The following is a 21525-nucleotide window of genomic DNA, read 5'->3' on the forward strand; positions in this document are numbered from 1 at the left end:
TGTATTACAGCACACATTTGGGAGGGAATATGCTAGCCTCACCTATACCACTGCATAACGGATATAGATGGCTTTGTTGTTAAAATATAAATAGACAGGCTGGTTGAAATGTGGTTAAATAGAAAAGTGACGTAAATCCTTAAAGATATAAAACATAGTTGACCACAGACTTCAGCTTCAAGGATTTAAATGATCAGTTGTAATTAACACTTGCTCTAATGACATTCCTACAACAGGCTTTAAGAGAAATTATGACAGCAAAACTAGAATTTCAGGCATATCACAAGATCACTTCTGCTCCAAAGCTTGTATTGAACTGCTGCCACGTGTTTATGTAGTTAACTTTTTGGCACTTGTGAACCCTGCTCTCCAGATAATACCACAACTTTCTCAAGCCTGCTGTGTCTCTGTGCTGCGCATGCGCAGGCCGTCTGAGTCACGCGAAAGCCGCGTCACCATAAACGACATCACTCCACCTTGGGAAAACAGTAAACAGTTTCGAACAACATGGAATTCTAAAAAGTTGTACAACTTATAAATGAAAGCAAAAATCAGATAATTAAACTAAGAAAAAATACAGCCACATGCATCTTGCGATTAAATTGCTTCTCGCTGACAGGGAAGTAAAATTGGACGCGTGGGGATTATTTTGGCGTTGCGGCGGCGGAGGAGGACGGCAGCGAGAGGAGTGGCAAGGCGTCCAAGATGGCGGCGCCCTGTGGAGTGCAGCTATTCTAATGGGTAAACAGGTATATTTAATTAATGCGTTTCGTGTTAACGCTTTATATTTTGCCAGACAGAGCAAATTCAGAGGTTTTCCCATTGTCTCTTTTAATGCGTTTATTATTGTTGCAAAGACAAGAGTTACCTTGATTTATAACCACCTTTGCCTTGAGTGGAGCCAGGATAGCATCGAACTGCAAAAACAAGTTGGGTGAGGTTGCAACTAACCATGTTGGTTATTGTGTCAATACGGTGTATATATTTTAAAATAATTTCTCTGCTTCTCACGCCTTGCGTCGGCTGTGTGTTGGTGTGTATCCATGGCTTACCAATTGCAAACAAACTAGTAACTAGGCACTTATCAAATGAAAGAAAAACTCACTAAAACTTTGTTGCTGAGTGACTGGAGGGTATTTACTTGTAGCTTTAGCATCACTACGAAGTTTGTGATTCTTAATAGGAAGGTTTTGCTGTTTGGATGGGTTAGAATGACTATAGCTAAAGTCTAAGTGAGTTTGCTTTGAAATTAAAGCAAATTGGTCATAATAGCTGCTTTGTCTTTATGTTAAAACATGTTTAAGATACCACTAGTGTAGAAATGCATTTCTTCCCTCCTTATGAACCCAGACCTGTTACAAGTGAGAGGTCAGTTGCTGGCTTAACCGAGAGTTTTCTTTTTATCAAGTCATTTATGACGAGGACTGTGTGGATAATGGTTTCTACACACATTTTTCTGCAGAAAAGTTTCCAAAGCAACCTATAAAATTACTCTTTTGGAAGTGGAGCCTTTTACATAGAGTGAGTGCCTGTGCACATTAATAACCATTATCGGTTATACCTGATGATGAGGTGTAAACTGACCTGACCTCAGCAGTTATGTGTTTGAAATGCAGCACTTGCTTGTTCTGTTTGTTGCAAACTGCATTAGATTGCATGTATATTGCAGATAAAACCATTCCAACATCTGATAATGTTGGGAGAAACTCTCTATCTGCATCATGCTGACAAGAACTGCGTTTTGGAGGGGTGTGCAACATAGGATCTTTTAGGCCATTTCAGAAGCCTTAAGTGCTTTCACCCTCTGTTTCATATAAGTTCAGTACTAATTAACATTAGTATTTTAAAGCTGTCGGGACTCCTGCCATGTGCCGTTATATATGAGCACCTGGGCCATAAGGACAGTCAAATTCAAGCTGTTTGGGTCCTATGGTTTTATCAACTTTAATTGTGATACAGAGGAGGGGTCTGTAGTGTGTCTTTATTGCCAGCCCTGTTGGCCATTAATGTTTCCGTGGTTGTGTTTATCAAGTACATGATTGAAGCATTTGAAGTTCCCTCTCAGAGAAAGCTGACCAACTTGTTCGGATTGTAGTCTGCCAGGGCAAGGAATGTACAGATAGGACTAATACTCTGCGTGTGAATTTATGTATAGCAGGGCCCCAGCCTTTTTTGAGCCAGTTATTAAATACTAAGAGACCTCAGCCTTTTCAGGTATCACTTGGATGCATTTAAAATTGTCTTCTAAAATGTGTATGAAAATTGTTTAAATGTTTTCTCGTCTACCATAAATATCCCTGTGTCCATCCAGTTTCTGTCGTTTAGTTTTTTTTTCTTTTTCTCTCAGTGGTTTCATTGATCTATGAAGCTTCCAGGAATTTGGTTTCATTCTCTGAGCTGTATAAGCATCAATGACCTTTAATATTAATGTGCTTGAATACATTTTTGGTTGAACAATTTACTTCATAAATGCAGGAACTCATTTGCATATAAAAATGCGTTTACCTCCAAAATGATAAGTTTATATGTTTGATCCTTCTGTAGATGTATTCAAAAGAGAACTGCTGGAAGTTAGTGAAGGGTGCCACTGTTGCAGTGTGCAACACAAAGGCTCAGTTCTGCCCCTTATGTAAGCTGTACTGTCAGAGTCCAGGAGGTTTTAGCTAGATCTTCGCTCAATGCATTATTTAAAACGGGTGAGGGGGACCGTTTGGTAAATCAGTCGAGTTGCTTAAGACATGCTTTTTGCAGGGGGCACGGTGGCGCAGCGGGTTTGGCCGGTTCCTGCTCTGATGGGTCTGGGGTTCAAGTCCAGCTTGGGGCACCCTGTGACAGACTGGCGTCCCCTCCCCCTCTTGCTTTGTACCCTGTGTTGCCAGGCTAGGCTCCGGTTTGCCACAACCCTGCTTGGGACAGTCAATATGTGTGATACTTTTTGCATGTTTAATTCTTTAAAGTTGTTGCTCTTACACTTAGTGCATAGGTCAGAGGTTTTGTTATTTTTTGCGGTCATGCTCATAAGCTGAGGTAAATTTATTTTTCTGACATTCAGGTTCAGTGGCTTAACTGTAACCCATTCTTTTGTTTTTGTAAAATCACAATTTAACATTGGTATCTTGACATGGTCTTCAGCGGGTTTATATATTTACTGTTCAATTTAGATGTCAACAGTGATTAATATTCAGCATTTCATTATTCTGGAATGTGTAGAGCTCAAATTTGCAACAAACCTTTGGACACAATAGTAAGACATTGGAGTTGGAGTGTGAATTGCTTTACTACAGATGGGTACTAATAATCAGTATATAGGATATCCTTTGTGTAAAGCTGTCTCTCTTTGAAGAAAATAGTCGTGCACACCTACAGATTGGCAATACTGTCGTTGTAGCCTATGAACCAAGTGTGTTGTATGATTCAAGTCATAATCTTTCCTGGGTATGAGCTACATTTCCTCTCCCAGCAGTGATGCCTGGCCCTGGGACCTCGCCCCAGCCAGACAGGACACTGTGAGACCCCATCCCCACCCCCTTTCCTGTGACGACACAGGCCTTTCCTCCCACCCCTGGGAGCCATGGCTCGGGAACAGTCCAGTATTGGGGAACTCCTTCCTCTCCTGGATTCCTCAGATTTGCACCAACTGGATGAGGTCAAGGGCTTAATTAATGAGCAGCTCAGCACAGGTCAGCCTTCCTCACATCCCCCTTTTTAGCATGGCTTACAGTTCACTCACAGACCAACACACACAGCACAAAATACTTTGACCATGATGTAAATGTGGAGACTTAACATAGTTAGACACCATTTTGCAATATTCATTTTCCCAAATGCTTTTTTCCAAAGTGAAGTGCAAAAGTATATAAAAGCTATACACAGCTATATGTATACAAAATGTACACAGTGCACAAAAGCGTGTTGCATTTTTCAATAATCCTCCTTCACTACATGATATAGTTCTGCTCTCTGCTTTACATAGTAGGGGCTCTGCACCTTTTAGCTAATTTCAGTGACGTACAGGCATTTCCAGATATGTTTTTTTAATGTAGATTTTGCTCAATGTTTATGTGAATTTCTGAAGGTTACAATAGCAGTTTGCATGCTCAGATTTGATCCTGCAGTCTTTGCTCATAATTCTAGTACATTAACTACTGGACTTCCTTATCCCCACAATGTCTTCTGAGGGTTTTTTATATATATATATTTTTTTTAATGCTGTACTTTTCTCTTTATGTGGAAGAGCGTGGTTCTGCTCTACTGAACAGCCTGGTGGACTATTACCTGGAGACCAGCTCCTCCCAGGCTCTGAGTATCCTGTCTTCAGTGAGGGAGCCCCATGACAAGGTGATACACCATCAGCAACAGCTGGCTGTACTGCACCTCCTTCACATCACCTGAGCAAGTGCCTGAAGTAACTGATGGGTTTGTCACCCAGTTCCTGTAAAACAAACGTTTTTGACATGTTCATTTCTGTTTATTTGTTCACTGATCTTACCATGAAAGAACAGATTCTTCTGTGAAATGGAAAAGCTCTGTGTCTGTTAAATTTAAAGAATGGTTTGTGGTTGAAACAGCCACCTTTTCCACAGACTTGTAGTGGTGTTTTGTGTTCTTCTCTAGCACCTCCTGGACAAGATGAGCGAGTGTATGACCAAGCAGTCCTGTCGGCTGCACACGCTCACCCTGCTGGGCCATGTTGTCCGTAGACAGCCCCCCTGGATCCACAAGATCTCCAGATTCTCCCTTCTGCCCTCGCTGCTCAAATGCCTCAAGGTAAGTTGTGGAAGTCATGGTACAGTAGGACTCTGGCTGCATGAACTTAAGATTGCATTCATTACACTGCTTACTTTGCCATAATTTTTTCCATTTGCAGAGTTTAAACAGAAAATTGATATTTTTTCCAAAACTTTAATGTTCTCATTCCTTGGTGTTTCCTGTAGAAGCACTTGTTGCCATGACAGTGTTTTGATTAGAGAGCTGCTTTACTGGCTGTTCATTGCATTTCTTTTCACGTGGCCTAAACAGACAGACTCCGATGTGGTCATGCTCATAACTGGAGTCCTGGTCTTGGTCACCTTGCTGCCCGTAATACCACAGGTCAGCAAACAGCACCTTCATGAATTCTTCGACATCTTTGGACGGCTGGCAGCCTGGAACCCTAAAAATGCAGGTTTGCCACTCAAATGGTGAACATGGAAGTATAACATCATACATAGCCTATGTGGTGTTGCCTAAATATTCTGTAGCATGTTGGCAAATTTCCTTGCTGTGCACATGCATCAAACAAATGTTAATACTGCATTATCATAGGTGTTTGCAGTGTCAGTATTGCATTCAATATTACAATGTCAGTTTTTCAATAAATCATTCAGCCCTTTTATAGCAAGGAAAAAGAGGTTTGCGTATGTAGTCCATGTAATGAAGCTAGTATTAAGAAAGGAATTACACACTTTAATTCAATTTTATCTGCCAAGCTAGCAGCATTCTGATCTTTTATCTCTCTGACCCTTTCTTCGTTGACCACGCACAGGACATGTGCCAGAAGTGTTCCTGATCCACCTCCATGCCAGCGTGTATTCTCTTTTTCACCGGCTCTATGGCATGTACCCATGCAACTTTGTCTCCTACCTGCGCTCTCATTACAGCACAAAGGAGAACATGGACACATTTGAGGAAGTAGTTAAGGTACACACTGGATTTGTAGCACAGTAAGATGTTGCATGACTGAGTTTGTTTCATGAAGGATGGTGGTCAATGTCAGTGGTATTGAAATTCAGCTTTATAAAACTGCTTCCTGACACTTTCTCTTTAAAAGGAGAATGGATAATGTTGCTGATCTTTACTCTGAATGTATTTTCCATGTGTGTTTCCTTGGTAGCCAATGCTACAACATGTTCGGATTCACCCTGAATTGGTGTCTGGGACCAAGGACCATGAGTTAGACCCCACTAGGTAGCAGGTTGTTTTCTCTAGAATAGTTTACAATGATCAATGTGCATCTCAACTAGTTAAATAGTATTTTCCTTCCTGGTTCTTCCCTGCTACAGATGGAAGAGGTATGAGATCCATGACATTGTCATTGAATGTGCCAAAGTGTCTCTGGACCCCAAGGAGGCATCCTGCGAGGAGGATTACTCCACTGTGCCAGAGCATTTTTTGTCCCATCTGCAACTCCGCCCCCTAGAATGCACTGCAAGCTCCTTTACTGACCTGCACAGCAGCTACGGTCAGACCTGTTCATCATGTATTATTTGCATAGATGGAGCTGTAGCCTTGCGATCAAAGGATCTGGGTTCAAATCCCCATTCCTACAGTAATACCCTTGAGCAAATTACCCTGAATTGCTCTAGTAAGAATTACTCAGCTGTGTAAAAGGGTAACTGATTGATTGTAAATGGCTTACAATATAAATGTTACATTCCAAGTTGCCTTGGACAAAGGTGTCACCTAAATAATTATTAGTAATTAACTGCTTTAACAATTTTTTTCCTTCAATTTCTGTATCACTACTTATAGATTAAAATATACAAAAACATCATTTTTAATACACTAAGTTTGTTTCAATGCAATGGTATTTTTACCCTAAATTTTACTTCCACAACGGGTGGAAAAAGTTGATACAAGATCACCGGTCACCTTTGTTTTTCCTGTTTCAGCCAGTTGCAGATTTTAATTTTTTTTTTTTTTTAAATTTTAACCAATGAAGTCCCATTACAACATAGTTGCTGCACATCTTTCAGGCTAGTGCAAACTGGTATAAGGACATTTCCACAAAGTCAAAACATTAGAAATGCACTTCATAAACATTTAAGATTCCCTTTGGAATTTTTCACTGATTCTGTGTGCTTGCTCTCATGAGTTTTTCCAGTGCTGTTTAAATACCTCACTCCCCTCTAATGGCATCTCAAAGGTTAAAAACTCCTTAAAATGCTTAAAAGCAGACAAAGCAGTGTAAAACCAAGCTAAAATATGCTCCTCACCTGATTCAGGAAAGGAGTCTTGTAATATTAATTCAGAAAGTGAAATGGAACATTAACAGGCAAAGCTCTTCAAAATAAAAACCACTCAGCTGCAAAGACCAGCTCTGCAGGAATAGGTTAAAACAATGGTTTTCTTCAAAACAGAGATGTAAAGAGCCTAAGATTCCACCACTTTCCACTGTTGTTGGTAAGGAGTTTCCCCAGCAGGGGGAAAAAAACCTCCATACTTGTTTGTTCAGCTAGTGTTCCAACCACATTTAAGATATGAGTATCTATGAGCTGAATAGTCAATGCACTGGACAAGTGGTTATTCCTGCAATGGACTGGCATCCTGTTAAGGGTGTACCCTTACTAGGCAGCTTGAAAATCTTTGTTTTGCTAGTTTTTTTTTGCGCATCCCCCCCCCCCCCCCCCCCCCCCCCAAAAAAAGAAATTATTGTAGTTCAACCCCCTCACAACAAAAAAAAATCTCCTGACAAGGGGAGTTTACAGACCAAATTGACCTCATTAAGTGAGCAATGGCTATACTGGTGGAAAAAATGGTTGGTTTTGTTTTTACTCTCTCCTTCCTCAGGGAGCTGCTCTTCAACCCCCTTCTTAACTCCCCGCCAACCTTTCCCGTTACCTCTAACCAGCTCGCAGCCCACCTACCGTAGCCCTCAGAGCACCCTTTGGCAGGTACAGCCACAATCATAATTTATCTTCTCAAATCATAACTTATACATCCCTAGTGTTATTTCTTTAAATGACTCTCCTGTCATGTTTTTGTTTTGTGTAGAGAAGTATTGCATAACTTAGTCCCGGTAAGTATGCATTGTATAAGTGCAGTTTTTCAGTCATTGTCATTTGAAAATTCTTGGAAGTGGTTTTTAAATATTTCCACAGAGAGAGTTTACTTTACCAAAGGTCTGTTTTGATTCAGTTTGTGTGTGGCAAAAATTTTCTTGTAGTATGTAGCTACAAATAAGTTTTAAAATTGAGTACCTTTACCAAACTTTTTGTAAAATTTTTGAAAATGGTACACTGTTGGGTTCCTTTCTGCACAGCATAGAGCTATGGCCCAGAGTTACCCCTTTTTTTTTTTTAAAAAAAGTAATTTTGGAAGACTTGCTTTTGATGCAGAGAAGTTGATGCACAATCTTATATAATGAAAGCTGCATAGGCGTGACCCCTTTTGTTATAAACTAATCTTCACTAAATGACAATGAGTTACTTGGTGTGGTTAAAACAATTGAGTCAGAAAATATGCGAAAAGTCACTTATAGTGAAACTAGTTATCAGGAGTTATTTAATGTCCATTATGCAGACCAATGCTCAGTATTTCTACATTCGTTTCCCTTTTACATCTTTCTGCTCCTTTGTTTCTTGTGGGATCAAGACTCGGAATCAGAATGGTGAAGTGGGCTCTTCCTGTGTAGTGAAGGACATCATCTGGAGCCCCTCCTCTGTCTGCAGCATGACCACACCCCCTTCCTCACGCGGCATATCCCCTGTCTCTGAGCTTTCTCATAGTGCCCCTCACTTTCTGAGTCGTGTCCACACTTCGTTGGGTGAGCTCTCCTTTGGTCACTTCGGTGAATGTGTGTGTGTGAGGAAGTGAGATTCTAGCCACTATTGTCCCCACCACCTATGTTCTTGGGGGTCTTCTCGCAGCAGGTGGGAAACGCACCCCATCCTCCAGCACCCCTGGTACATCTTCCTCCACTCCAACTTTTTCTGAAGATTATGTACACATTTCTCTGCCCACCAGCACATCAACCCCTCCGTGCAAGGTACTGAAAAGGTTTTGCTTATAAAAGTCAGTGTGTGCAGAAGAGTGTTTAGTTCACTACAGTTTCCTGAAGGGATTATCTGAGTGCTGCTCTTGAGAGCTGCAGTGTAGCAAGCTCTAACCATGAGGGCTCATGCTTCTGGCAGAGTTTCAGCATTCCCTGTTCTAAAGCCTCTGGTTCATCTGCAGGATACCCGGCCCACAGAACATGTCAAGCCCAGCATGGTACGACAGGAGCCAGTCAGTGAGCTGGAAAGGAACAAAGCTGAGCTGTCCCATGCTGGAGGTCTGCAGCAGAGTGCATGTTTACTCCTACTGAGATTCCATGTTCTAATCAGAGTTTTGTCTGCTTCTGCATGAAATGCAGAGCAGAAAATATGGCTCTTGTGTATTGTGGGTGATTCCAACTACAGTCCTGAGGGTCAGTTCTAGTAGTATGTGTTTTCTTCCCCCTCCTCCTGCTCTCTGAACCACAGTAAACAAATTAGTTTTAATTGGGTAAGTAACTGGCTGTTTAGAACAAACTTCTGAACTCAGCCCTTTGGGACCATGGGGTTTTTTTAAAAAACCCTTATGTGAAAACTGGTGTATAGATTTCTCAGAGCTGCAAGTCAGTACAGTCCATCTAGGATCATACCCATTTTCAGATCCACACACCTCTACCTTCTTACTTTCAGATAGTGAGAGTTCAAAGGCTATGACCCTGCCAGAGTTGTCCATTTTCATCAGGAAACAGGAACTGGAGCAGCATGAGCACACAGAGAAGGAACAGGAAGAGGGTGAGTAGCAAAGACCTGGAGGAGTCTGGATGTAGGGCATCTTTGTAGTGGGTGGATTTCAGTGCCTGTGGAACTGACTTGCAGAGCTGTAAATTCTCCCACTAAATGAACAGTTGCAGAAGCTGTCGCCAGTATTTGTGCTGCTAGTATTTTCAGTCCTTCCTTTGTACTGTATCACAATCTATGTTGCTTTCTCTAGATGCCATCAGGGAGGAGTTGCGAAAGATAGCAGAGGAGCAGCAGGATCTCTCAGCTCTCTGTGGGTTTCACTCTCCATTTTGCCATGCCACTGAGACACTGACCGAGAAGCAGGAAAAGGTGCTCGTTGGCTCAACTCCAAACCTCCACAGTGAGCCATATCAGGCTGTGTCTACGCCAGACCAGACTGCCAGGCCAGTTCTGGGCACTAGTGCAAGGACCCTGGAGCAGCAGATGTTCACCCCCATTGACCACACCCCCTCAAGACATATCCGTCTCAGCCCGTTAGTCCCAGATGAAGAGATTTCTGGCCTGGCCAAGCATGGTTTTTGCCCCCTCAGCACCTGCAGGGAGGCAGCCCCAGCCTATGAGGATCTCTTTGGCCCGGCACTTCCGAGGGCAGCATCTCTGTTTGTGGCAAAGAAGACTTCTGAAGCAAGGTGGGCAGCTTCTACAGAGATGGAAGAGAAGGAGAGTGAAGGTGTGGCTGCTGCATCCCCACTAGAGGTGCTTGATCGCCTTATTCAGCAGGGCAGTGATGCTCACGACAAGGTGCTGAGGAGGTGAGCTGGAGAACTGTACTCTTTTCTCCCTCCCCCCCATGTGTTGGTGGAACTGGGTCAGCACTCTAGGCTCATGCCTGCAGAGGTTGGGTGGAACAGCAGTCTTTGTCCAGATTTCCCACATTGCTGCCAAAAAAATGTTTATTTACATCTTACAAGGTTCACAACCCAAAAGCATGGGCACTTTTGAAGTATGTATCTGACTATTTCCCCACAAATATTGTCTTGCAAAAGGCAGAACTATAGCATGTCGTGCTTTAAAGATGAAATTTAAATGCAACAAGGTGTTGAGGAGAGGTATGTATAATCTCCATCTTTGTGGAGAAACTAAGTACCATATGGATGCCGGTGTAAGGGACTTCATCTACATTAGTGTACATTTTATTTTTTATTGTCCGTCAGACTCCTTTCAAATGTCTCTTTACTTCTTTGCAGATTACCTTTGCCTAGCAAGTCAGCTGACTGGACGCACTTTGGAGGTAAACAACAGAATATTAAAACAAAAGGTATTGCAAAATTTGTGAAAAGCACATTTACTTTGAGAAGTGTAAATGTATTAATATGCAAATTTACACGTGGTGATGTAAAATTTAAGTTTTCACTCTGAAGGGTTTTTGAAAAGGTTTTTTGGTATATTTAAATCGTCACAAAATGTATTCCCTGTGTAAACTGCATATCTGAATGAGTGTCGTCTTTCAGCCTCGCCTTTCCTGGCCACTTTCTCCTTGATTCTCCACCTTGTCTTCTTGCATGAGTTGAACCTCTTCCTTGTGTCGCCAGCAGGCTCCACTCCTCCTGATGAGCTGCACACCCTGCGTAGTCAGCTACTCCTGCTGCACAACCAGGTGCTATATGAGCGCTACAAGAGAGAGCAGCATGCCATCCGCAACCGTAGGCTGCTGAGGCGGATCATCAATGCCACAGCACTGGAGGAGCAGAATAACGCAATGGTATACCTGGCTAATGTGGAACTACTTCATAACAATAGGGTACCATGTTGCAGCCTCTTCGGCATTGGTTAGAGTTGTTTCATTTCAGTTGTTGAAAAAATTTTTTTTCTTTCATTTCTTGAGAGATTTTGTACTTGTTGGGGACAGTCAACTGCAGAGGAAATGGTCCCAGTAGTGAACCACTGTGATGTTGATGTCAAGCTCTGACTTGAGTGTGTCATTGTTCCTTTGTTCTCCTTGTGCAGAAGGACCAACTGAAGCTGCAGGATATTGAAATCCAGTCCCTTCAAGTGAGCTTGCAGGAGGAGCAGCAGTGCTACAGGCAGCTGTGGGAAGACAGGGAGTCTGCAGTGATGCAACTGCGCAGCCAGATCCTCCAGCTGCAGCAGGGCCGTGATGAGTACTATACCAAGTATCAAGAGCTGCAGGTACGCATCGCATGTCTGAACAAATGCACTCGCCTACATTTTGTGTGTGTACCTACCTACACCTGCGTATGGGTTTAAATTTCATTCTGTGAACTGCACCCAAATGAAGTTTCTTTGAAACCCCACTGCATCAAAACTTGCAACTTTTTTTTTTTTTTTTTTTTTTTGCGCACCTTTGTTTAAGCACCATGTCACTTTTTAAATAGCAGTTTAAGTTCTTAGGTATATCCTCATTATGACAAGTCCTCTCAAGGTTAGAAAAATGTGTATACAAATCCCACTACTTGAAAAGCTGCTGCCTCCAAATCTGGTCCAAAGGAATTAAGGTTTTCATTTTGTCTTGCATCTAAGGTCACAAAGTATAACTTCAATGTAAATATGTTTATGATGGCTGATTTAAACAGGCTTGCTGCAGCTCTGATTAACTTTTGACATGTATTCAGAGCAAACTGCTGGAGTCTCAGAAGAGGATGGGTGAGTTGGAGGCCAAGCTCCAGAAGGCCAATAACAAGATTTGCAACACAGGGCACCAGCTGAGCCAGTTGTCCATCAAGGTGAGGTCTATTGGCCAGGTCCAAGGTACAGCTGTTAAGCCTTAGCTGATCTTCAATAGATCCTGAAGACATAGCATTTTTTGTGAAAAGTTTGAATTTTCACAAAAACTGTTTCTGGGGATCAAATGAAAGTCACCTTTTGCATGTGTTTTCAAACTATGTAGTAGTCCAGATCAGAACAGTTACTGCATGATTTCTACATTGGCTCTGCTGTTAACCCAGTTTGATAAAGGTTAAGTATACTCCTTCAGGAAGCTGTTTGTTTATTACCCTAACTTTGTACTTTATCAGTCACTGGGTTGCTCTGAATTGATAAAGTACAAACTTGAGGTACTTAAATCAACGTTCTGATAGAGCATACTTGTTGCGTTTTGTTAAATTTTATTTTAAGCCTAATTTGCATCTTATATTAAAACTATGCATTTTAAGCTGGGTTCTATGAGGCTACTGGGTAAAAAGTGTGTGTGTGTGTGTGTGTGTGTGTGTGTTCACACTTTCTGTATACTAGCTGACCAACAGCGAGACCCTCCAGCAGCAGATGGGCTTCCTGAACAAACAGCTGGTGCTGCTGAGTGAAGTCAACAAGTTATGTGTGGAAGAGCTGCAACACGTGGACCCTGTAAGCAGCAAGGTAAAGACCGTGAGGGTCAGGGGCTTTCAGCAGGAGCTGGAGCTGTGGAAAGAGGGCACAGCAGTCTGGCAGATGTGAGTGTGTCTCTAATATGGCTTGCCAGCTTTGGTGTGTTGAAGGGACTGTGTATCCTATCTTACATTTATAGCTATTTGCTTAGATGCTTTTCTCTAAAGTGACTACAATGGATACTATTTAGTATTAGTAGCCCACACACCTTATTCATCAAGGTGACTTACACTGCTAGATACACTAATTACACTGGGTCACTCATCCATACATCAGTGGAACACACACACACACACACACACTCTCTCTCTGTGTCACTCACACACTATGGGGGAACCTGAACAGCATGTCTTTGGACTGTGGGAGGAAACCAGAACACCTGGAGGAAACCCTCGCAGACAGGGGGAGAACATGCAAACTCCACACAGACTGAGCAGGGATTGAACCCCCATTCTCTCACACCACTCAGGTGCTGTGAGACAGCAGCACGACTCACTGTACCACCGTGCCACCCAATCTTGGGCATAAATGATGAACAGCTGGCGCAGGATAGTTGGTTTTTAATCGGAGTCGTCTTTGTTCTTGTCCAAAGTGTTAATACACAAATTCTAACAATGGAATTCTATAGTTATTTCAATCACTGTTTATTTTGAGTTGTTGATTGCATTAAATTTTGACTGTGCGTTAATATCTGGTGTGAATGCTGTCTGTGGCCCAGGAGGTGGACATGCTCCAGGTGTCTGCAGAAAAGGAACTGGAGAAGTTGCGGCAGAGCCTGACACAGCAGAGCCAGAGGTTGGATGCAGCACATCAGCGCATTGGGGAGCTAGAGGCACAGCTTATCAAGAAGGAGCACCTAATTGCAGAACAGAAGCTGTTCCTTGAAGACGTCAAGAGTCAGGCCAAGTAGGTCTATAGTTCTGACAGCCATAAAGTTCAGGGCAGGGTTTTATGATAAATATTTTGTCCTTTAGATTGAAACATGCGGAGTGTTTTATGTTCATTGCACTTTTGTGGGGCTAAAGGCATCTAACCATTGTTTGTATGTCCTATCTGTCAGGGAGCAGCTGCAAGCCTCAGAGAGTAGGTACCAGGCCCAAAAGCAAGTCTCCCAGATGCTACAGGCAGAGCTACTCCAGCTCTACAGCAAGCTGGAGCTTGAAAATCCTGTTGGTGGAAGTTTACCAACAGGTGGCACTCCTGAGTCATGCAAGCTCACTGACTCTAGGTGAATTTTTTTTTTTTTTTTTTTTTTTTTTTTTTTTTTTTTTTTCCCCAAAGAAATCCGAACTTTGTTTTGTTCCGGGGACAGGGGCAACCGCTATTAGTCAGTGAATTACTGCTGAATTTCCTTTAATGGGTTTTATTAAAGGCTATCTGTATACAATATTGCTTTATAGGCATTTCTTTTCCTTGTCTATTCCAGGCCAGACAGTGACTGCAGTCTATTGCAAAGAGGACAAGTGATAGAAGGCACCCAAGGTACAACAGGTGCTTCATCTGTGCCTCCAACAGACACTGGTTGCACTTTACCCACTGGGAGACTCCAGACCAGAACAGCAGCAAACATCAGTGATTGCCCACAGTCACCTGCAGCCCCACTGGAGTCATCCCCATCCCACCTGCCATTTCTCATGTCACGGCCCTCTGGCACCCCTCTGGCTGTGGGCTCTTACCCCAGTGCCAAAAGCTTCCTGGGATTGCACTCCAGGGAGCTGTTTCGCAACAAGAGCGAGAGTCATTGCGAAGAGGGATTTCAACCCTTGGCGGGGCTTTCCCAAGGCCTGAAGACTAAGTGTGTGGAACCCACAGAGGACATCCCCATGACTTGTTCCCTTCCAGGTATCATCCCTGCACAGGCCACAGTGGCCAACCAGATCCAGCCGGATGCAGAGCAAAGTGCCATAAGCGAGTGGGATTCAGGGTCCGAGCCTGGCAGTGCCAGGCAGAGACAGGAACGGCTGAAAATCATGGACTACAATGATCTCCATTAGTATGGAGATGCAGGTAGTGAAGAGGGCTGCAAGCCAAGAAGGAAGTAGTGAACTCATTTTCTCATTCCGTGAGTGGGCAGCAGGACTTCAGTTGAGTGTGTGCGCGTGCGCGCTCTAGGAAAGCAAAACAAAACGGTTTCTCAGAAAAACTGAAACATGCAGAGCAGATGTCCCCTACATGTTCTGTTTAGGTATTTAAAGATGTCTCATACAATGGTTCACTGTGTTGCAAAAGGGCTGCAGTCATAAGGCAGACACAAAAGGTTGAACTCTTCGCACTGCGTGATAGGCATATGATATCTCGCACTAAGTTTCATCTACAAGTTCATTTTTCTTTTGTCTTCCCTTCCCCCACTGGTGGAAATTCTCAACTGGGACACCTAAAGGTGAAAAATGTGTTGATCTGAATTTAATATAATGTAACAAATATATTTAAGCCCCAACGTAGTTTTAAGATGTGAGTAATGCATCTGGTTGTATGGTCTGTTCAAGTTCTAATAAATCCAAGCTCCAGACTGAGGTGCTCATCACATATATTTTAAACCTTTTTTTGCACCCTCAACTTTTTTTAGGATCCTTTTTTTTTCTCCTTCCTGGTGCTTAATACAATCTTTCTGCAGGGATTCAAAGAATAAGCCACAAGTGCAATGTATTTCACATGAGTTTTGTAAGATGAAAATGGTCACAGATTGGATATGGGTGATTTTTAAAAATTAAATGACTGAAGGATAAAGATTTAGCTTTCCTTTTGCTGCATGTTGAAGAACCCATTGCGGTGTTTAACAAAATTTTTGAACCATTTGATTCAGTTGGTCATTCCGCCCCCAAAAGCTTAACAGTGCCTCATATTTTAACATTGCATATCTGAAGGCCTGATGAAGTTCTTCCGCTTTGGTCTTAAATTTGACAGTGTGTGGTCATGATATGCTAAGAAATGTGTGAAGAATAGAGTAGCATGTGTTGGCCTGGGATAATTTCTTATGGGCAAACCACAAAAGTGAAAATTAAGACTACATATTTTGAAACTTAGTGTAACGGTCTCTTTTTACCAAAATCTTATTTCAGTATAGGGCATGCTATAAGATTTCTTAGAAGCAATGTCTGAATTGTTTACACAGTGGTCTGAAAGTATTTGAAATGATCAATAATGAATGCACTACACTGTGGAAGTACGTATTCCTAGTAGCTAGGTTAAATTAAGATTTCTACAGCCTATAATTAGTCTGTTTTGATGCAGTGAGAATGACTAAGTGCCATGAGTCTCAACGTGTGGTACTTGACTGCTTGTTTGGCCACATGCTACCTTTTCTGTATCTCTACACAGTGATCTCACAGTAAATTGCCCAGTCCTGTATTTTGACAATTAAGGATTTTTTTGGGGAGAAATTCCAGATAATTTAAAGAGCTATTAAGGAAATATCATACTCATGACACCCACAGCCTTTTTTTTTTTTTTTTGTATAAAACATCCCTTTTTCATGCAGTAGCCCAGAGAAACTTGTATTGACTTTTTTTTTTCCCCATCCCTCCCCCCCCCTTCCTCTCTAGACATCAATGAAGCATCCAAACTTTAAATAGTCCTGATTTAAAAATTTGCCTATTTTATGCTGTCTTTACAAAAGGGATGTTGCCTGGTATGGAGCTGTTTTATAATGAGAACTTTAAATGGAGTGAACCCCTCATTCTAGCTACTGAACCCTTTGTAATTCTAGTTTTTCTGTTCACTTTTCCCCTGCTCACACCTGTGTCTTTGTTATGAAGTGAACTATGAAAGTACAGATGTCCCTTTAAGAACTAAAATAAAGCTGTGTCAGATATCATTCAGCCCTTAATCTTTTTCTGAAATAGACCCAACAATTCTTAAGTGTCAAAGTTCATAATTAAACTTCCTTGTCACTCCCCCCCTCACCCCCCGAAGAGTATTTATTAATTCAGCTTGACAAACCTGTAAAAATTTGTATTTGTGTTTAATAGATTTAAAGGGAAAAAAGCAGTATTCCATAATCGTTAGATTAAAATATTCTTTTCTTAATACAAATCCTGTTGTCCACTGAACGTTTGCGGTTATACAGTCTGCCTTTCTATTCTAAGCATGCACAACAATTCACTTTTAATGCCAATAGAACTATGGTGAACCAAGGGACTATGGTACGGTACAATCTGAAATGATCATTAATGGGGATTCCTTCATGGGTGTGGCATAGTGAGTTCTGAACATTCTAGTTCTGAAAGCAGTTGCTTGTGTTTAACTGTGAATGATAAATAAAATAATCCAATGTTTTGCACTTGGTTTTTTCTTTTGGTATCTTTATTTTCCATTATTGCATTGTCATCTTTGATTTTTGTATTTTGGTTTGGCTGATAAATGGGTATTGGTTAAAGTGTTTTTTTATTCTGGAGCCATGATTCCTAATTTATTTACAATTCTTAGTTCACACTAGAGTGTGAACAGTCAGTAACTGTAAAGTTCCCTACTTCTAGCCTGTTATGAACAAATGAAAGAGGTTGAGAAATACTTTTAAATGAATGCCTATAAGAAAAACACATTTTGTGTCCAAGAATATGGTAGTTGTCACTATTACAAGGTTGCAAGTTTGCTTTTCTCAAGCACAAATAATACACTTATATCAACAATAGTAAATACACTTGGACTTAAACGGAATGACAAATTACTGGTCTGTTTCACTCTCACAGCTACAGCTTCTTTAACATTACATGCAAGGTAGCTCATGAAATAAAGCAATCATGAATGTAATAATCACATTTACATAAAATATGTAGAACTTTAGATCCTTGTTCGTCCTGGTGGTCTCCAGGCTGGTTTGCCCATGTGCCATCTTCCTAGCCTTTTGCTAACAGGTTTACTTGAATGATCACACTTGTTCCCTGTAGCTGTGGCTTCATCAGACACTTTCTCTCTTTCAAAGCTGCCAGAATGTTGCTGAGATGCAGTCTTTAGAAATTCAGATTTTGGGGTGCTGGCATGGATATCCTCCCAGTATTGGACAGTGTTGGAGCTGGCTGCCTTTGTCAGATGTTCCAGTGCTAAAGGAATCAGGCTCACCACTCCACCATAGTAGTTTCTCGCCTCATTGCAACTCAGCCGGTTCACCTCATCATGCAGGTAACTGCAAGTGAGAGAGGATCATGTATGTTTAAACCTTGATAAGTGTCTTTTGTAATGTTTTACACTTAATTGGCTCATCCAAAGCAGTTTCCAGCTCAGACCATTTATGACATCAAGGTGAATATTTTTATAAGAAAAGAGCAGTTCTTAAGGGAGGCATGCTGGCACAGCGGATAGCAATAATGCCTTACAGCGTCATTGCTGTAAGTTTGGAAGTATGTTCAAATCTGGCTCAGTATGTGTGGAGTTCTCCCCATCTTTGCATATGTTTCTTCTGGGTGCTCTGCTTTACCCCTAGGTGTAAATGGGGTAGCTGATGGAATAGCAGTTGGAGCTGCTGCCTTTGGACCCAAAGGTTGCAGGTTTGAGTCGCACCTCCAGCTGTAGTACCCTTGAGCAAGGTACTTGCCCTAAATTGCTCCATTAAAATTTCCAAGCTGTATAAATAAAGTTGCTTTGGAAAGAAGTGTCTGCTAAATTTTAGTAAATGCTTTTCTCCAAAGCAACTTCCAATGAACTCTGTGTAGTGTTATCAGCCCCCACACCTTATTCACCAAGGTGACTTACACTGCTAGATACACTATGGGGGAACCTGAACAGCATGTCTTTGGACTGTGGGAGGAAACCCACACAGATAGAGGGAGAACATGCAAACTCTACACAGACTGAGCAGGGATCAATCCCATATACTCCCGCACCATCCAGGCACTGTGAGACAGCAGCACTTCTCTCTGTGCCACTGTGCCATAAATTAATGGCTGAGTCATTAGCTGGTAAAGGATTGGTCCCCCATCCAGGGTGTGTCCTGCCTACCATCCTATGCTTCTGGGATAGACTCTGAACCACTGTAAGCCTGCTGAAGATGAGTGAGAAAGAAAATGAATCAGTTCAATCAGCTGAACAGGCAACCTTCCTTATTCACTATCCTATCTTCTACTCATGTAACAGGTGGAAGTTTTGTCGCCATGAGAGCATGTAATTTAACCCCATGAACCAATTAACTTTCACCCACCTAGCCCGAAGCTTGCTGATGTCAAAGCTGGGCCTGAGAAGTGCCTTGCATGCTTCCAGGCTGCTGCCAGCAGACTTGCTCCCTTGGGCTGCCAAAAGTTGCAGTAGCTCATCGAGTTCACCCACAATCTCCAGGAAGAGTGAGAAAATGCGGTGATCTGTAACATTACTGCAGTGGTGGTCCATGTAAGCCTGAACCTGTGGAAAAACAATGGATGGCAATCCTTTGCAAAGGTCCACATTTTTTAAAAAAAAAAAACAACATGAGACGCATGGTTGAAGACACCACCCCGCACCTGTGCAACAGAAGAGACTGGCTGGGTCTTGTGGCGCGCATGCTCCCGTGATCTCTCCAGAGCAGCAACGAAGATGAACTGCTGCTGCTTGAAGATCTTCACCTTGTGCTGGATGACCCTCAGCTTCTCCTTCACCTCCTCAGCCATGCCCATGGTGAACCAGTTCAGCTCAATCACACACTCCTGAACCCTTTAATGTGAGAAATCATACTTTTCTTTGCTGGTAAAATGTGTAATAAATACTAATATGAAGAGTGAATGAGATGAAAGGTCATTCGATTCTCCGAGAATTATACACGTTATTCCGGATCGAGTGAGTTCCACATTAAGCGCCACTGTTGTTTACCGTCGCTAGGCAGCGAGACGTGGCCTGGCAACGGTGAAACCCTTCGCCTGGCGGACAAATAAAGCGCCGGAAACCTGTTGCCCTTTCCTCAGAAGAGCCTTGCGCGAAAACTACAGCGAAAGAGCGGTTATGACGGTAAATGTGCGAAATGGCGCGCGGACTTGACACACGTCACGAGACGTTCGTTGGCAGCGCCGTGTTGTTAGAAACCCGCCCGTAACCCTCATAGCGCTAATAATGGTCTTTTTTGTGACCTTATCGTCAGTTACCCGACACATTGTGTCTAACGTCTCAGTCAGTGTCTAATGTCCTACCTTGACGTAAAGAAAACATTGAAAAAAACTGAAACCTAAAGAAAGTTGCATATACAACTGTTATGTATTGTACTAGTACGACTAATAAAATAAATATCGGTAGCCGACGAGTTGTTATGTTTATATTTTTTCCTGATTATGCTCCTATTTTTCTCTAATAAATACAGACGTGCTGAGCCGAAGACGAATTCCGGCTGAGTTTCTCCTCCTGTCACACTCTGTAACTCACGGTGAAGAAAAAGACGACGTTTGCTGTGATGGACGGGGCCGCGGAGCGCGTGAGGATCCCGCCAGAAATGGCACTTTATGCGGAGAAACATGAAATATTTGATTTGCTTCAGGTGAAAGAAATAACACGCAAGCTAACGAACTTCTACAAGTCAGAATTGTTCCACCTTTAACTTCTCTTCAACGTCTATTCACATTCGTTCGCTTAGCAACGTTGCCGTCTCGTCCATAGATTTACCTCAGCTGAGGTACTTATAAAATATTAAATAATCAAATAATGGTGGTTCTGGATTCGAATCTCAACCCTACTTGTACGCTGGATAAGGTATCCTGAACTGATGCAGTAAGAATACCCAGCTGTGTAAATACTAGGTGTATCATTGATTGTAAAGATGATAATGATATATCCAACACTGTAAGTAAGCCTGGAGAAAGTGTGAGGTAAAGATCAGCAATAATGTTTAAAAAAAATAAATAAAAATCCTGAAGAGATGCAGAGTTCATGCAGCTGTGTGCTTTTTTTTCCTGTAGTGCATGGTGAGGAGCCTCATGGTGGACAAGCCAGAAGAGCCCATTGAGTACCTGATCGAGCTGCTCAGCAGAGGCCGAACGGAGGGTGAGCTCAAATCCCGCCATTCCACACACTGTGTACACTGCACATTTCCCTCAGCGCGCCTTCTTTTCTGAGAATCGCATCCCGAAAGGGATTACATTTCATAATAGTCTGCTACATATAGAGTCTGTTAAGAAACCACTATGACTGTAAGTTTCTGTATGAATTTACATTTATTTATTTAGCAGATGCTTTTCTCCAAAGCAGTTTCCAATGAACTCTATGTAGTGTTATGAGCCCACACACCTTATTCACTAAGGTGACTTACACTGCTAGATACACTACTTACACTGGGTCACTCATCCATACATCAGTGGAACACACACACATTCTCTCTGTGACTCAAACACTATGGGGGAACCTGAACAGCATGTCTTTGGACTGTGGGAGGAAACCAGAGCATCCAGAAGAAACCCACACAGACACGGGGAGAACATGAAAACTCCACACAGACTGAGCAGGGATCAAACCCATGTCCTCTCGCACCACCCAGGCGCTATGAGACAGCAGCACTACTCACTGTGCCACCATGCCACCCAAAGCAACTTCTAGTGTTAAGCTACTTACAGTAAGTACCTTCCTCAGTGGCGCTACAGCTGAAGGCGAGATTGTAACCTGTAACCTTTGGGTCCAAAGGCAGCATCTCTAACCACTACAATACCAGGTGAATTTAAAGACTTGTCCACAGTCTGAGAAACACATATCATGGGGCTGGGGGTCTTCCTGAAAGTCGGAGCCT

The 21525-nt window shown here is 42.3% G+C and overlaps 3 protein-coding genes across 13 annotated transcripts in view; 2 read left to right on the forward strand and 1 right to left on the reverse strand.

Moving 5' to 3' along the window:
- Positions 1-476: 476 nt before the first annotated feature.
- Positions 477-16801, forward strand: tsc1a (TSC complex subunit 1a). Of its 8 annotated transcripts, none has more exons than XM_029259458.1 (22): positions 477-749; positions 3461-3680; positions 4235-4338; positions 4615-4767; positions 5020-5164; positions 5525-5679; positions 5873-5946; positions 6042-6220; positions 7549-7652; positions 8353-8524; positions 8628-8746; positions 8935-9031; positions 9423-9524; positions 9724-10285; positions 10721-10791; positions 11066-11235; positions 11481-11663; positions 12107-12217; positions 12726-12848; positions 13576-13763; positions 13918-14085; positions 14284-16801. In XM_029259458.1, exons 2-22 carry the CDS (start codon positions 3572-3574, stop codon positions 14849-14851), a joined length of 3657 nt encoding a protein of 1218 aa, XP_029115291.1. In that variant the 5' UTR covers positions 477-749; positions 3461-3571; the 3' UTR covers positions 14852-16801. The 8 variants fall into 8 exon arrangements, with proteins under 8 accessions (XP_029115291.1, XP_029115295.1, XP_029115297.1 ...); XM_029259462.1 differs by having other exon boundaries at positions 11069-11235; XM_029259464.1 differs by having other exon boundaries at positions 10721-10764.
- Positions 16802-16818: 17 nt separating this feature from the next.
- spaca9 (sperm acrosome associated 9) lies at positions 16819-19456 on the reverse strand. The gene is made up of 3 exons (XM_018759371.1): positions 19286-19456; positions 18991-19187; positions 16819-17979 (listed from the first exon to the last, which is right to left on the reverse strand). The coding sequence occupies exons 1-3, from the start codon at positions 19436-19438 to the stop codon at positions 17637-17639; spliced, it is 693 nt and encodes a 230-aa protein (XP_018614887.1). The 5' UTR covers positions 19439-19456; the 3' UTR covers positions 16819-17636.
- Positions 19457-19676: 220 nt separating this feature from the next.
- The window catches only part of ak8 (adenylate kinase 8), a 37039-nt gene continuing 35190 nt past the window's right edge, over positions 19677-21525 (forward strand). Inside the window, exons 1-3 of one of the 4 annotated variants that reach the window (XM_018759370.2) lie at positions 19677-19766; positions 20113-20223; positions 20705-20789. In XM_018759370.2, coding sequence (XP_018614886.1) covers positions 20203-20223; positions 20705-20789 — 106 coding nt within the window. In that variant the 5' untranslated portion in view covers positions 19677-19766; positions 20113-20202. Of the gene's footprint in view, positions 19767-19885; positions 19926-20029; positions 20287-20704; positions 20790-21525 lie in introns of those variants that run through there. The other 3 variants (XM_018759367.1, XM_018759369.1, XM_018759368.1) reach the window with 3 other exon arrangements.

This window comes from Scleropages formosus, chromosome 17 (genome assembly GCF_900964775.1).
Source record: "Scleropages formosus chromosome 17, fSclFor1.1, whole genome shotgun sequence".
NCBI classification, from domain to species: Eukaryota; Metazoa; Chordata; class Actinopteri; order Osteoglossiformes; family Osteoglossidae; genus Scleropages; species Scleropages formosus.

Coding starts and splice junctions, on each gene's coding strand:
- spaca9 (XM_018759371.1), bottom strand. CDS start 19,438: ATGGGCATGGCTGAGGAGGTGAAGGAGAAGCTGAGGGTCATCCAGCAC. Junction 19,188..19,285: donor CAGTCTCTTCTGTTGCACAG/GTGCGGGGTGGT, acceptor GTTTTTCCACAG/GTTCAGGCTTACATGGACCA. Junction 17,980..18,990: donor ATCAGCAAGCTTCGGGCTAG/GTGGGTGAAAGT, acceptor TCTCACTTGCAG/TTACCTGCATGATGAGGTGA.
- tsc1a (XM_029259458.1), top strand. CDS start 3,572: ATGGCTCGGGAACAGTCCAGTATTGGGGAACTCCTTCCTCTCCTGGAT. Junction 5,947..6,041: donor CATGAGTTAGACCCCACTAG/GTAGCAGGTTGT, acceptor TCCCTGCTACAG/ATGGAAGAGGTATGAGATCC. Junction 9,032..9,422: donor TGAGCTGTCCCATGCTGGAG/GTCTGCAGCAGA, acceptor TCTTACTTTCAG/ATAGTGAGAGTTCAAAGGCT.